At 39.7% G+C, this 16,087-nt stretch overlaps 1 protein-coding gene across 1 annotated transcript in view; it reads left to right on the forward strand.

The window, feature by feature from the left end:
- The first annotated feature begins 115 nt into the window (after positions 1-115).
- The window catches only part of GOLIM4 (golgi integral membrane protein 4), a 33,317-nt gene continuing 17,345 nt past the window's right edge, over positions 116-16,087 (forward strand). Inside the window, exons 1-2 of the mRNA XM_009582748.1 lie at positions 116-302; positions 15,834-15,908. Coding sequence (XP_009581043.1) covers positions 116-302; positions 15,834-15,908 — 262 coding nt within the window. The remainder of the gene's footprint in view (positions 303-15,833; positions 15,909-16,087) is intronic.

Here is a 16,087-nt window from a genome sequence, read left to right on the forward strand (position 1 = left end):
TCCTCCTCCCGGCGCGGGCCCGGGGCCTCCCATGTCGCCGCCTCGTCGTCCGCCGCCTCCAGCTGCCCGCTGCTAAGCCGTGAGGGGCGGGGGCCCTCGGGACCCCGCCGGGGACATGGGCAACGGGATGTGCTCCCGAAAACAGAAGCGGATTTTCCAGACCCTCCTGCTCCTGACCGTGGTGTTCGGCTTCCTCTACGGGGCGATGCTCTACTACGAGCTGCAGGGCCAGCTGAGGAAGGCTGAGGCCACCGCGCTCAAGTACCAGCAGCATCAAGAGTCCCTCTCGGCTCAGTTACAAGGTACTTACCTCGGCAGGAGCCTCTGCCGCCCCTTCCTAAGGCTTGCAGAATACCTTCCTCCTCCTCCTCTGGGCTCCAGCTGTCCAACCTCTCACAAAGTTTCGCTCCTTATGCGCTTCTTCCCCTTCTCTCCCTCCAGCCTGTGGGATTTTGATACCTAACCGTGGGTAGGATCCTAGCCCCACTAAAGTCAGTGTGAGTTTTTGTCATGGACTGCTAGAGAGCTCTAATTCCCCCTCACTCCCACACGTTTTAGAGAGTGACTTTTATTCCCGAAGGACTGCACATCGCTTTGCAATTCCTGATATAAACGGAAAAGGCAGGCATACTGCCTGCCGCTCATTTAACAGTACAGACCCCATCCAGTTCTGGGACTTTTGCGTGCTTCTCTGTTGTCTTAGCAGTATTAATTTTATGCTGCTGAGAGAACATTCAGCTGCAAAAATGCAAGGCTGCATTTCCTGGGGAGCGTAAACCTTAAATAGCTCTAGGAGGGAGGGGACTATTCTAATAAAGCATTTTTTTAAAGGGTAATTTGAAAGTAAAGTTCAAATAAGTTATTTGGATAAGGCTATTCTGTTGCTTTTGGAATAACTTTGAATTTTTTGGCTTAAAGCTGCTGCATAAGTACAGATCCTTGTGTATCTTGGTTTAAGGATGCACCAAATGTGGGCGTCCTGTACTTGGAGATGAAAAGATGCCGATGTCTGACATCTGCATGTCCCGAAATCAGATGCAAAGCAGCAGATATATGTGTGAAGCATCAGTGCTCTAGGAAGTGCAAGACCTCAGCGCCTCTCTAATTGTCAAGTGCAAGATTATCAGGTTGGCATATACCAAGTCCAGAACCAACTTTCAAAACTCTTTAGAGTTTTGTTTCTCAAAACTGTGTAAAACAAGAATAAGAGTGGTCTGCTCTAGCAGCTGTAACAGTACTTAACTTCCGGGTGATCTTCAACCATACTTTTCACTGTGGAAGCATACATAAAAGCATGTGTGGAAGCATACAGTTTTTATGCAGAGAGCACAGAATTGGGCTTATGCTGTTAAATTATTATAGTGATTTGTTATTTGAATATGTTTAGCTACAATCTGAGACTATCATTACTTCGTATTTCAATTTCAGGCCATTTTTCCATGGAAAAAATTGACAGAAACCTTCATTTCAGTCACAAAAAAGGTGTAAATGTTTGGCTGGGAGATGGGTATGTGGCAAATGGCTAAAGGGCTACTTTTTGCTAGTCTGCATATTTGCCAACAGTATTTGAAGAGGACACAGGAACATCTTGTTCTCAAGCTAAAATTCAACAAGTTAGCTTTTTCTGTTTCTCTGGCTATACCAAAGAGGAGCATGCAACAAACTTTATCCTAACACAGAGGAGAGATTCTCTTGATCAGATATATTGGGTCTGGACTGTTAGTTTAAACTTTCCATGTCTGAAACATTATTTTGAGTAGCCATCATCTATCCAAGCAAGTTTGTGGAAGTAGCAGGCAACTAGTAGTTGATAAATGCAGTGACAATGCTGCATTTTGTATAAGTATTCTCTTGCTTGTTTCAGTGTATTGAGGATAAATGTAAAATAATGGACCAGAATCTGAAAACATTAATACGTTTAATTATCAATGCAATAAATAGTTCTGGGACCTATGGCAATGTATCAAGCCTATTAAGCAGGAGACTTTATCTATGCCTAGTATGGTAGCAGTAAACCTTGTTTTAAAAAAAATTACTAGCAATTAAGTCACAATACAAGGAAAATCATAATGTAACAATAAAATCAGTTCTTTAAAATTTTCCTATATTATGGCAATAGCTAATATACCTAAAAGAGGGTGAGGCTGATAGCCCAGAGACATACTAAACATAGCAGCAAGCATTAGATGCCTAATCTCCCACTAAGGTAAGTGAAAGCTATATGCCTAAGGACTTTGGAGGTCTTGGGCCTAGTGAGCTAGAAATCAACTTTTCTTCCCTGTCTTTCCCTCTACATCCCCTCTTTATGGGATGGCCTGCCTTGTATAATCACTTGGATTTTTGCAGTAGCAGTTTATTAGTGAGGAGAACATGGAGAATTTAGAACCTGTGCCTGTGCCCAACTCGCCTGGAGATACACAAGCACCATGCTAACTGGTGATAGACAACACCAAAACCATTTCTGAACCTTTCCTATTTAACTCTTTGATCTGGAACAACAGGAAGGAATTTTCTTTAGACAGAGACTTTGAAACAGCATAAAATGCTGACAGAAAATCCTGTTTGCAGGTGCAGTATCAGACTGCACTTTGAACTTTTAATTTTAAATGGCCTGGATTTTACATCAACCATGTTTGTTGCCAAACAAAAAAACCCTCTAAGAATATCTAGAATATCTCTTTGCTGACCTTAACAACATGAGAGATTATTCTTTGAGTTTATTCTTTTAAGAGAACAACAAAATGTATCACTGCTAAAGCAGTGCAACTTATCTTTTCCGTGCAGTGTAATCAGTTTCTCTATAGGTAGTGGTCTAGAGATAATCTTGGGGCCTGGAGTATGATGGCAGCACTCTGAAATCTTTTAAACAGGAACCAGTTAAAGGGCAAGGTCACTGACATAGCATTGCTGGGAAGAAAAGAGGGTGCTTTATCAACAGTGGTTGATTTCTTAGTGTTTACAGCTCTCTTCTGGGTGATTAAATAAGACTTTAGAGCTCATTACAAGCTGAGGAGAGATCTGAACCCTGGAATTCTACTTCCTGAACAAACATTTCGTCAGTAGGATTTTATTGTTTCAAATTAAAAAAAAAAAAGACAACTTCTTAAAGTTGTCCTTTTGAGGATCCTGAGGCTGTATTGTGCCGGGTTGGCTGTGCTCCTGGATTGACAGTGAAATATCGCCCGTTTTCTGAATTTTGGCTGGGTTTTGTTGTGACTACTGGTGCCTGTAAAGACAGTTGCTTTCCTGACTGTACACAGAGGAACACTGTTAGGGCTTCTGGGTGAAACTTCAGTCAGTTTGTGAAATGCTTAAGGATCGTAGGCAGCTCCTAAGTTTATGTATAAGGTCACAGTTTTGGACCTGAATGCCTTTGGTCTGCCCAAAATCTTAAGAAGGATCCTCAGATTTAGCTTGGAGTGTAGCCTCCCTTCACTTCCTACTGTCCCCTCTACTATTTATCTATCTCTGCACAGTTTTTTAGGTTTTTCATTTATGTAGGTAATAAGAACCTTCTTTTTGGTACTTGCCAGTTCTTCGTGCCTGAATGAGCAGTGCTTTCTGTTTTTGTTTGAAAAGCCAGTTGCCTTAGATTTTTATCTTTTTCATTGCCTTTTTTTGCTCAAATGCAGCACGTGAACCAGGCTAGATCTTCTGTTTGCTTGGGAAAATAGCACTTTCATCCACGAAGGCAGAATATACAGATCACTGAAAAATGGTGCAGGTAGAGGTCTCAAAATCGTTCAGCCCATGCACCTGATCTGAAGAGGGCTGCATGCAACTGTTGTTGTAGGGAGTTCTGCTTTTTCTGGTGTTCGGAGCTTCAGGTACACAGCTGAGAAGAATTTGTGCCTCTTGAAATAAGACCAGGGTGCAACTGGAAGGATGGCAGACTTGGGGAACACGATAAGAATAACTGGTTTGGAGAGGCTGGGATCTTAAGCTCGCCCCCTTTAGAAGCTCACGTTGTAGAAGATTTCGTGTTGGAAAGCTAAACTTCTCACAAAAAAGGGATGTCAAAGTTTGGCATTTTTATCTCTTTAACAAAGTTCTCGTGGGCATGGAGAAAGTAGGGCTGTTTTTGTAACTCACAAAGGGAATACTGGAGGCAAAATTTAGGTGACACAAAATTTCTTGGCTGCTAAAAGAACCTAAAGTCATTGTTATCTATAAGGTCTTTCATAGAGAAGCTGATCTTCCCAGTAAGCTGATTATTTTTAAATTTCATTCTCTGAGTATTATATGTTCAAAACAAGAAGATAATCTTGTTTTTATCGTTTTAAGAAATACTAAATAAAACTTGACACTCTTTGCCTCCTACAAAGATGTGGCACATTAAGTCTGAAACTACTGGCCGTATGGGAACAGACTTCAGTTGCTAGAACAGAAACGCATTGACAGCTGTAGATGAACCTGATCATATCTTTGACTGCTTCAAGATTGAATGTATCTACAAATGTCTTTTTAGCCCTTACAGCTTCTGTCTTCTTATCCTCTGGGTATTAAGTAACCCCTTGTGTACTATTTTAATCTGTCTTAATCCCTAATCCTAATAACAGCCTACGTTTAGTGCCTTTTACTACCTTAATTTTCCTGCTCTTTCTCTTAGAGTCTTAACGTATCTGATGGCTTCAGGCAATCTCTGTGCAGTCTGAGACCATGCTGTAATCTTGGGAGCCAACGCAGCAGGGACTCTGAACTTGAGACTTCAGAGTTTGCCCTACTGTAGACAAGGTGTGGATTTCCTCAAAGCTATCTGATCCAGAGCTAGAAAGCACCAGCTGAAAAGCAATTATAGAATTCCTCTGTGCCTGTTGTGCCGTTTGTCCTAAACCGAGGCCCCTCCTGGGAGGTGACCTGCTAGAAGTTGATCAGATCAATAGCAACTCTATGTATAGAGATTTGCATAATGTATCACAATACTAGATCATAGTTCCATGGTTAATATTTATTATGTCTGCATACTAGCTATGTAGATGCCAAAGCTGTTCTTATTGAAATACATACAGATGTGGATGTACTTCACTATCTCACTCTCTTTTATAGTACTCTATTTAAACTTGTACCTTAAGTTGGCGGAACTAGGAAGAACTAACTACTTCTGATGGCTTATTTTTCACATGCATCATACAAGTAGAGCTACATCTACACAGCTCCTGGTTTGGTTTGGTTGTTCTCCATAACAGCAGCAGCCTGCATTCCTGTCATTCCTATTAGTTTCAGATTGCACGTAACATTACAGCACTTATTTTGATTGTGGTTTGTTGCTGAGATCTGAAAGATCTGTGGTAGCACTGTAATAGTAGAGGTTAGTTCTCTCTGTGCTATTGGCACATGGGTGTACTTCAACACCAAGTACAGTACTGCATGAAACGGCAAATACAGCATCCCTAATTCTGCTACCTGGCTTCCTGAAATGGTATGCTTTGGTTTGTAACCTCATCTAAGAATCTGTCTTTTATACTTCCATTCACGTTTTCCACTGGGTATTTAATGTTCTAAATACTTAAAAACACATTAAACGTTTGAAATTATTTGTGCAAAATTTTAGTATGGAAGATCTATATGCTGTAAACATATATTAATATATGCGTTTGTATGTACATAGATGTATGTATAAAATGTATATTTAGATATATACATATATGTTTTGCAGCTCAACCTGAAGATTTCAGGTTGTCTGGAATTATCAAGATTTCTTCATAATCTGAGTACAGAAAAGGTGCTAGAGCTTTGTTCGGTTCAGTTAACTCAGGGAGCTGGTTTGTTTCTTCTAGGTCCATAGTGAGTAAGAGAGAGTCCCAACAGCTGAATTCTATGACTGGAAAGATAAATTGAGCAAATGCCCATACTTACATTTTTTTTTCATTCCGTGCCCGAATGCCCTTAAATCACTTTCTTTGTGGACATAATACTTCCAGGATAAATTTCTACCAGTGCTGCAATGTTACATCGGCACTCAAGTTGGAATCGGGGCTGAAGATCACAGAGCATGTAGTCTGAAGGAATGCTAAGCAGCATGAGGTAATAGGGTGGTTTTGTTCCCTGGGTTTTGTTGTTTCTCCCCACCCTCCCGGTTTAATATTGGGCCTCGTAGCTGACAGATTGATGCAAGATAGAGCCAATATCCTGAAACTATTTGTTACTGATGATGATTTAAGCCTTTTAAAGCTTGTGAGTGATTGATCTATCTGGGTTTATGAACAGTTCAGAGCTGAGAGAGAAGGAGGGACGCTTTGGCGAGTTTGCATTCTGGCTTCTTTGACCGTCATCTTCTGTCACATATTCCTAGCAGGCAAAGGTTTGACAGAAGCTTCTGCATCACCTAAAACATCATCAACTTTGTTGGAGGGACACCAGTAAGAAGCGGAGGATGAAACAGCCACGGTCATGATCTGAGACTGTAGCTGCAAACTGAGCCAGAAATCCTGTAGTCAACAGCGTATCTGTAGTCAACAGATATTTAAGCAATATCTGGCTGTGCTAAGCACGCAATATGGGAAGAGTTTTAGGGTGGTTGAGACTTTGCAATTGTACTGACAAAACTTTAAAGCTAATATCTGAGAGTTAGGTACTCCTGGAGTGGTTCACTTAAGATTGTTGCTTTACTGTTAAAACCAAAGCCTAAACAACAGAGTGGAATTACTTCCTTACTTCATACATGAGCAAAACTGATTGAATTCTCAAGTCTTAAATATGATGTTCCAAACACATTGTCTCATTGGGCTGCTTTTTTTTTTTTTCTGGGCAGGATACAGGCTTGTCAGCCTGTGTATCTGGGTGGGACAACCTTATGAGTAAGGTTTCCACCCACAGTGAGATTTGAGTACGCATTATAGCATCTCTTATATAGTGGTGAGGATATTGCCAGCAATTTGTGGCTAATACAGTTCAGTCGTTTTGGAATAGGATCCTTGCATACAAAAAGGAATTAAATCTGTCCTGCTAAAAGTCAGGTGCTGTTTTGAGGTTTAATGGTAATGAAAGCTAAATAATTCAGATTACTGAAAAAATGAACTACACAGAACAAGTAATTAAGGCAGAATCTTTTGTTGGGTGATTTTTCTTGGTATTTTTAGGATTCAGGGGCATGAATTTGTAGTCATATCGGAGCCTGAGGTAAGCACGTAAGCCTGTTTGGATGCTGTTCCTTGTTTAAAGAAGGGTCTTCTGAGCTGGATGCAATTCTGATCTTTTTCTGGTGATCTAGCATAAACTAAACTTGCCAAGATTTTTCTACTATGTATCTTTAATTAAGAAATAAAAGAAACTGCAATTACTCCACCTCTTCCTCTGCATTTCCACACAGTCCCCCTGCCCCAAGGTATCTGAAATTAGCTTAGTATCTTATTTTCCTTAGGTGACTCAGATCCCCGAGTTTGGCAGTCATTACCAGGGCTTAATTACAGACATGTTGAGAGAAGTATGGCCTGCTTGTGCTCCTAGAAGGCATAGTAAGCAGTCTATTCCTATCCATGCCACCACACCGAACAATGCCATTTTCAGTGTTTCAGTTAATCTGTCATACTCAGATGCGTATTTTGAGGTTTGACAGTGATCTTCTGTTACAAAAAAAAAATATGTGAACCATTAACTTAGACTATTGATTTCTGTATGCTGTTTTTCGAAACATACAACAGGAGCTGGCTCCAAGTCCCCTGTGTTAGAGCTCTCGAGAACTAATTTAAGGAAGCGGTTAGCAGTTTTGTAAGGTGATAACCATAGCTATTACATCAGTTTTTGCCATGTTCCATTATGATAAAAATGAAAAATATATGTTTCAGTTAGGAGAGACTGTTAAAGCAACATGTGTGTCTATATATAGATTACATTGTTTTTCTTCAATGTTGATTTTGCACTAGTTTCTGAATGTATATATATATTATTTTTTTTATACAGATCCGAACACCGTGTAGTCAGAATCACTAGACTTCTGCATAAAATTGAAAAAAAAATTAAAACAATTTTTGAGAGAAATAATAGGCCCTTGTTTCCTGGAGCTGAGAGTTGAGCAGATCCAGACATTCAGAGACGATGTGAGAAGGAAACTGTTGTCTCTGCAGCTCTTCTGAATGTTTGTGTGTTTTCTTCAAAATGGTCTGGTGTGCCATGACAAAAATGGCAGAATAATGGAGAGAAGAAAATCGTAAAAAGAAAAGGAAATGGAATTTTTTTAGAAGTGAATCTGCTAACCTTAAGAATTTAAGTCTAAAATCACGAAACAGGTTTTGTTTGAACTATTTGCATTTATCATCATTTAAAAAAAAAAATCTTTAGCATAGATAGGTGTATAGAAAACTGCATATGCAAGATGAGATGCTAATCTGACCTAGCATGTCATAACCGTGGCATCAAACGTTGGAAGAAATCTTTCGTGGAGTGCGCAGGAAATCTTTTCTGGGATGGAAAACGTGATCTCTTTCCTAATAAAAGTCACGTCTGAAGCCTAACTCTTAGGGATTAAATATTTAATTACATTTCATTTCCCTTCTCAAACTTCTATTTATAGTAACAGCTATTACAGGTTACTGCTTCAACATGATAAATACCTCCCTATATCCGAACCTATCATTATGTTTTACCTGCAATTTGTTTTTAGGTCTGTTGTTTCCTAGATGTGTTACTGACTTCTAAGAAAGGGAGTACATGAGGCAGTGTCCTGGTTTGGGCTGGAATAGAATTAAATTTCATCCTAGTGCTGTGCTTTGGATTTAGTATGAGAAGAATGTTGATAACACACTGATGTTTTCAGTTGTTGCTAAGTACCCTGCTAGTCAAGGACTCTTCAGAGGCTGGGAGGGAGCATAGCCAGGACAGCTGGCCCAGCTGGCCAACGGGGTATTCCATACCATGTGACGTCATGCTCAGTATATAAATAAGAGGCGTGGTCCAGGAAGTAGCGATAGCTGTTTGGTTATTGGTCAGCGCGGGTGGTGAGCAATTGCATTGTGCATCACTCATTTTGTATATTCTATCATTATTATTATTATTTTCCCTTCCTTTTCTGTTCTATTGTAGTGTCTTTATCTCGACCCACAAGTTTTTCCTCACTCTTACCCTTCCGATTCTCTCCCTGTCCCACTTGGCGGGGGGGGGGGAGTAGTGAGCAAGCGGCTGTGTGGTGTTTGGCTGCCTGTCGGGTTAAACCACGACAGGCAGGGTGGAGTAAAAGGATTCTATTAAATGTAGATGTTTACTCCAGTTTAGAAATTAATTTTCATGTCATCCTTATAATTGAATAGAGGCCACAACTATTTCTTAGAAATATAAGCATCTGTTTCTGGGGTAAACTGCATTAGTGTGCCAAATCCCCCAGCATTCCCCCATTTCCAGAACTGCAGTCAAAGCAAAACTTTTAAGATCTGCAACACTTCTCCACGTTGTGCTTCAGATTTCCTCTTTTGTTTTTGAGGATGCAAAGCTGAAGGTTTGATAAGCATGTGAATTTTCTTATATGCTTACCTGAACTCTCTATACATTACAGAGCTTTTTGATGTTCTCTTATGATTAGTTCTCATACCTTGTCTAATCTGTTACCAAAATCTGCAACGTTAGTGTGTCAAAACCCCTTGATAGAAGGCAAGCTTCGTAGAGGGCATCAATGATAATTCTTGTGCTGGGCAAGACACCAGGGACTGAGTTGGAGTTTGTAGAGCCAAAAGCAGGAGTCTCACAACTTCAGTTAAGGAGTCAGCTGTGAGCTTCAATGGATTCCCAATACTCAGTGTCGTGTCAACTAGCAGGATACAGGTAATTCGCAAATTATTCTTTGTTTTTTCAGATGTATTCCAACTTAGAAAAGATTCCAGTGTTCCAGGATTGAAAATGTTATATAAAAATGCACATAGTCAGTTCTCTGTTATCTTTGGGTAGACCTTATCTGGTTTACTGCTAAACTTTGACCCAAGTGCGGGCACTTGATCAGTCTCCATCTATAGCTCTGTGTGGAGCTGTTTTAGTAGCAGTGGTGTATCTCATTTATGTAGAACCACTCTGCATTGGGAGCACGATGCGGTGGGACGTTGCTCTGGTGTACAGCTAGCTGCCTGCACTCAAGGTAGTCAGACCCAAATCTCCATAATTTGCTCAAGTCCCATTCTCCAATTCTAGTTTCTTATTGGAGTACTGACTAAGTTAGAGGAACAGGTTTATTTTAATGGATAGGTTATTTTTGGTGCAGGATATTTGAAAGCAGTAGATGTTACTGCTTTCTCCTTGTGCAATTGAAATCAGTGGTAGGTCTGTGAGAAACACTACAAAACCCCCTGAATATGAAGATCCAGATATTAAATACAAACTTCTCTCTTAAAATTATTAATACTCTGAGCAACATAAATGACTAGAGAATTAAGTCAAAGAAGTGGTTATTTTTAAGTACAACTGCCAATGCATGGTTTAGTTTGCGAGGAGGAATTCTGCTCTTCTGCAGTGACTGGCTGTAATTTGACAAAGCTATTGATTGTTCTTCACGTGAGTAAATTGAAAAGTGCAGGAGTTTATTTTAAAGTAAATGCAGTTGTGATACTGCACACAGTGCTAGTTGTGGTTTTCAGTGAACAAAATGAGAACAGTCTATCCCTGCCTGTATGCAAAACTGATCCATAATTAAGCCAGAAAAATGCTTGTTTTTCACACACAATCAGTTTTACATTATCTTGGCTTCTGTTTCTTTCATTTTTATATAAATTCAAAACAGAAAACTTCAAGGGCTTAAAATATGAAATAGCTTCAGTATTTTGTTCAATATATTGTAAATATATGGTTTCTGTAAAGTTGTTTTCTTGCGGTATACTTAAAACACAGTTTCCCTAGTCTTTATTATGGGAGTACTTCCATTGTTTCTTAAATGTTTGCAGTGTTGCTGGAATATCCATTTATTGCTAAACTCTCAACTGAGAATCCTTGAAATAGGTAGAATGTATACTGTGACCAGTATGGGTTGTACTGTGGTGGGGAGCCCTGATACTTGTCCAGGAGCTACCCACAGTTTGATAATCTGTTTCTGATAAGATTATCAGTAGTGAAATAGTGGATCTCCTTGTTTGAAGCCAGATTCACTGACTTAATCATATACAGAGCTGGAAGGTTGGGGAGCAGGTCTTGATATATTAATAACGTGTTCTCCCAGCATGAAACGTTAGCATCAGATGAGTCAAGAAATCTCTTCTGAGATAAAAAAATTTATTATTGTTATTGGAACTAGGAAATCTATCCTACATCCCGTATTGAAGGGATTCTTCCTTGGCTGATGGAAATCCTTTACTCTCAGCAGAAAAGCTGTTTGCATGGGTTCACATTTTAAATGGTTCTATCTGCAGTGACAAGAATTGGAAATTAACTGTATTTTTATAAAAAGTCTATGTTCTACAGACCTTCATAGTGTTACTAGAAAAGTGCCAGTGTGGCTTACCATACACTGCTGGTTCAGTTCAACTCTGCCACAGTCTGAGAAAAAATAACATTGAATGTTGCCAAGACTTCTGAAAACTGCTAGTTTTAAACGAAAGGTATTACTGTAAGCTCAGAGAAAGATTGCAGAATTGCATAAGAAACAATAACAATGAAATTAATAAGACTTCTTGCATCATGTATATTTAAATCCCAATGTAATCTTAATTTTCCGGTATGTAAGATAGTAGGAGCTGGGCTATTTTGGAGTCTTGAATCATGCTTCTGACAGACCAGAATACCACAGTAACACAGCTGCAAAATTGCTGATAATGTAAAATAGGAAATACTTTCTTTTGAATATACAATAATGGCTTATTTTGCTTAATAATAATTTTACTGCTTAGAGGTGCAAAGCAAAGATAAGAGAAATAACCATGACTGTTAAATAAGCTTGCTTTCATCAGATTGCTTGACTCCTGTGTTGCAATTAACGTTCAGCAATGGTCAAAGTGGTGTAATCTTCTGAGAATCTATAGAGCATCGCACCCCCCCTTCTCTTCCACTTTCCTTTCTGCATGAGAAAAATCATAAATCAAGGACTTGATTTAATTGAGATCAATTCAAGAACTGTTAAATATTTCCTTGTTGAAGGCGAAAGGTGGTTTAACTAGCTGTGATGTTACTGGTTCTGTTTCTGGGCTTTGCTCATTGAGGCTCGATCACCTCTCTGTGGATTCATGTTGTTCTTTGTTCATTCATGTAGGTTATATTATATAGGTAACTTAAAGAATTAAACGGATACCTGCAGTTATTCCAGCTTTGGAATAGTGCATGTTAGCCACTAGATGACAATGTTTTTCCCCTTTTTTATACCATTCTATTAAACATAACATAGAAGCAAAGTTCAGTTATTTGTCGAAAGATCAGTACAAAATTAAAAACTTCCCTATGAAAAAACTATTTGTGAAGTGCCATGTCAGTGCATCACACCAGTAGGAATTTGCCAGAATCCTTATATATGTTCCACCGCCCCCGGCTGGGAAACCTATAACAGAAAACATGTTTTTCAATGTATTTATTTCTTTAAGGTTCTTGCTCAGACATCTTATATCCAGGCTGGTAGTGAAGAAGGAGAAATCCCCTGCTGTAGTAACAGGAGCCTTGTAGTTTGGACTCTTGCCTAGGAAGTTCCTGATTGGTGCGAAAAATTTACGTTGCCTACTTTCCAAAAGAGCAAGTGAGAAAATATGGAAGCTATGCTTTCTTAATAATTATTTTCTTAATCAAAATCTTCATTATGTTGCACATCATGGACTTTTATCAGAGAAAAACATTGCTGAACAAACCAGTAAATGAATTAGAAGGGGAGAGGTGTGGGAGGAAGTTTTTCTTAGCCCTTTTTGGCCATCTGGAGAGCTATTTTAAGATATTGCCAGCTTTGTTCCAGTTAGCACACAGAAGGTAGCAGTGAGGATGCACTAGCTGGGAAAGGTGTAGAGATATTGCTTGAAAGTGCAGGGTGAGGACAGGAAAGCCAAAGCTCAGCAGAGATGCAGTTAGCTGTGAAAGGTACGCTGCACCGCGGTCCCTAAAACCCAAACTATTGCATTCTCTTTCTCCTTTCTTCCTGCCCTTATTATGGGTTTGTTGTGCAGGGTTCTCCCCTCCCCGCTTCTTAAAACACTAGGTGGAGCTGAGGAAGGTGCGCTCGCGGACAAAGAAGTGAAATGGAAAATGTTACCTCTGAATCCGTTTGTGGCTTAGTCTGTTTGCCAAAAAGCCTATTTCCACTGCTGATTGCATGGGAGGGGAAACCCATTATGGATTTTCATTTCTCTCCTGAGTTGCTATGCTACAACCGCTGTTCCTTTTGCAATGTAATTCGGCATTCACGATCTTCGGTGCCTAGATAAAACCATTACTGTAGTGCTGCCCTCTTTCATTCCTTCTTGGAAGCTTACTTGCTGGTGACTTTGTGAATATTCATTACATGCTTGTTTTGTTGCAGAGGGTGTTGATACATTAGTTCATCTTGACTCATGCCCTTGACTGTAGAAGATAAATAGCAAAGTAGAGATAGGTGACAAGGATTGATTAGCAATCCAGCTTCTAAGCCAAAACGTAAACACTTATAGATAAGCTAGTAGTTAAAGAGCCTGCAGAATGCACCTTGGTGGAATTAAGAACACATTTTAAGGCGCAAGAGGAGTTTTCTGTGGCTGCCAAGATACAAATCTTTATTTGATGCTTCCTGTTGAAGGCTTATGTTCACCAGCGGTTTACTTCTCAGAAGATGAGTTTCCCAGTTTTGAAGGAAGAATCACATATTCCATTAATACGAATTAATAACTCTTTAAAAGAGTGCAAATTATAATTTGGACAGTGAAAAGTACTTGTGTTAAACTGAGCTTGAGCAAATATAACTGTACATTTGCAGGAGTTTTAATTAATATCTTTCCTTTGCTGCAAACTTGGTAGGCCATTTCAGATAATGATCCTTCAGTCTAGTGAGCGGTGAGGAAAGGGTAAATAGGGACTGATGTGCCCCATCGCTTGTGAGAGACATCTGAAACTAGATGTTCAAAACACAAGCCTGAATGAAATGCTGCTTTACTGGCAGCTAAGTGGTGGGACTCTCTGCCAGAGGATATTGAATGTCCTAAATACACATGGATACAACAAACAATTAGACAAATTCATAAATGTAAAATCCATTTTGGAATGGTGTACACAAAGGACCTGCGGGCACCTCGGACAGTCTTTGGGAATCATAAATTGCTGGGAGACAGTGCCAAGGACATACTGTAAACTCATTGTGTGTATTCTGTATTAGGCATCTGCTCTTGTCAGGTCCTGAGAGATGGCATGGTTGGTCTGTTAGACCGTTGGTATGACCAAGAGTGGTTGTCATACCATAAAAAAAATCTAGAAATAAGGTTGTCTCTGCCTTCTGTGATCAAACCTGGAGCAGTCTGTCCCATGCCATGCAACCCAGCATTCCAGGTCACTGCCAGTCATTACTGCTGCTCTCTTAAAAACTGTACAAGCCGGCACTGCCACCAGAAGAAATTGTGACATGCCCTGTCCCCAACTGCTAGGTCTGCTGTCCCATCACCCGTAGCAGTGAGAGCGAAGGACAGTACAAGAACAAGCAGCAGAACCACCTCTTCTGGTAGCAGTGTCAGCTCAAAGGGCTTGTAGAGTTTGGCAAAGATATCGGAGCATCTTTCCAAAAGACCACATGCATTTTTTTGTACTCGGTGACCCTGTTGGAGGGGACAGCGATACACCGCATGACTACCGTTACCTGGTCTGTTGAGGATATTGCTGGTTGTACTATGAGTGGTGCCCCTAAAACCTCAGCTTGTTGGTTTTTGGCTAAAGTGCTGTACACCGCCGCTTCTTCATTCATCTCTAGACTATCGTGTGGGTATTTTGACTCAATTAAAGAAAATGCATAAATGGATTTTAAAATCAGTGAAGATTAAAGTTTATTCTCAAACTGAAATGATTTCTTGATGAGTGGTCTCTGATACCCTAGCCTTACAGAGAAGCATCCAGTTTAGCTTTATACTTTAGCTATCCTAGCCCTTCAGATGATTTCTTTTGTTTTTCCTGCCTTACCTACTTAACTGGGGGGTGGGAAAAAAAAAAAAACCTCAAAAACCCCCAAATCCTCAGATTATATAGATATTGTGAGTACAGGGTGCTTTAGCATATGTATACTTGCTGTCAGCACATGCTTACTAAGAAACGCAGGACATTATACCTAAGCATTTCATTGTGCAGTCTGTGGGTCTTCAACAGCACTGTGGTGTAAAAGGATACTGTTATCCAGGCTTTACAAAAAAGAAGGTCACAGAAAACTGAGTTGTCCGAGTTTTTGGAAGAATTTAGGAATGGCTCTCAGGTTCTGCATGTCTTAGCCTAAGCAGCCTGTCTAGTATACTACTGCACCTTTGTAAGCCGTCCTGCTCTTGTGCATCTCTCTTCCCTCCTTGTGACAGTTTGTTTGCTGCGAGGATTTACTCTGGCAGTAAGGTTGTCCTGTCTCATTTCCTTGTCTCTTTACAAACAAGGCAGGAGAGAATGAAAGCATGGGAAAATGTGTACCTGCATACCTAAGAAGGAAAGAGGATTTGGTAGCTTTCATGTAGATCCACCATAGCTGAGTGGCTCCATAAACAAACCACTTACATGGTTATCACAGTCTATGTTTATGCAATGGAAATAACCCAGAATTCAGGATCAATAAAGCATGCAAAAAAGAAAAAAGTTACTATCCCAAATGATACAAACAGTCCTTTATCCTATGACCTTATTCCACTTGTATTTTTCTGGTACATTCTGTGCCAATGCTTTCTGGGTGTGTTGGGGGTTGGGTGGTGGCTTTTGTATGTATTACTTTTAAAATGAATTGTGTACAAAATTTCTCTTTTCAGTTGTATATGAGCACAGGTCAAGATTAGAAAAGTCATTACAAAAGGAAAGGCTTGAACATAAGAAAGCAAAAGAAGGTAAAAACGTGCTTTTCACTTTCACATTTAAGATGACTTGATTATTTTAGAAAGTAACTTCAGATGTATTTTGTTCAATTTTAAACGTGTTACCAATATATAGCACATTAGCAGGACCATCTTGGCAGATCTGTGGTGGTCTTTTTAGTACATCTTTTTAATTTTTTTTTTTTTTAATT

Source organism: Fulmarus glacialis, unplaced genomic scaffold (genome assembly GCF_000690835.1).
Source record: "Fulmarus glacialis isolate BGI_N327 unplaced genomic scaffold, ASM69083v1 scaffold6298, whole genome shotgun sequence".
NCBI classification, from domain to species: Eukaryota; Metazoa; Chordata; class Aves; order Procellariiformes; family Procellariidae; genus Fulmarus; species Fulmarus glacialis.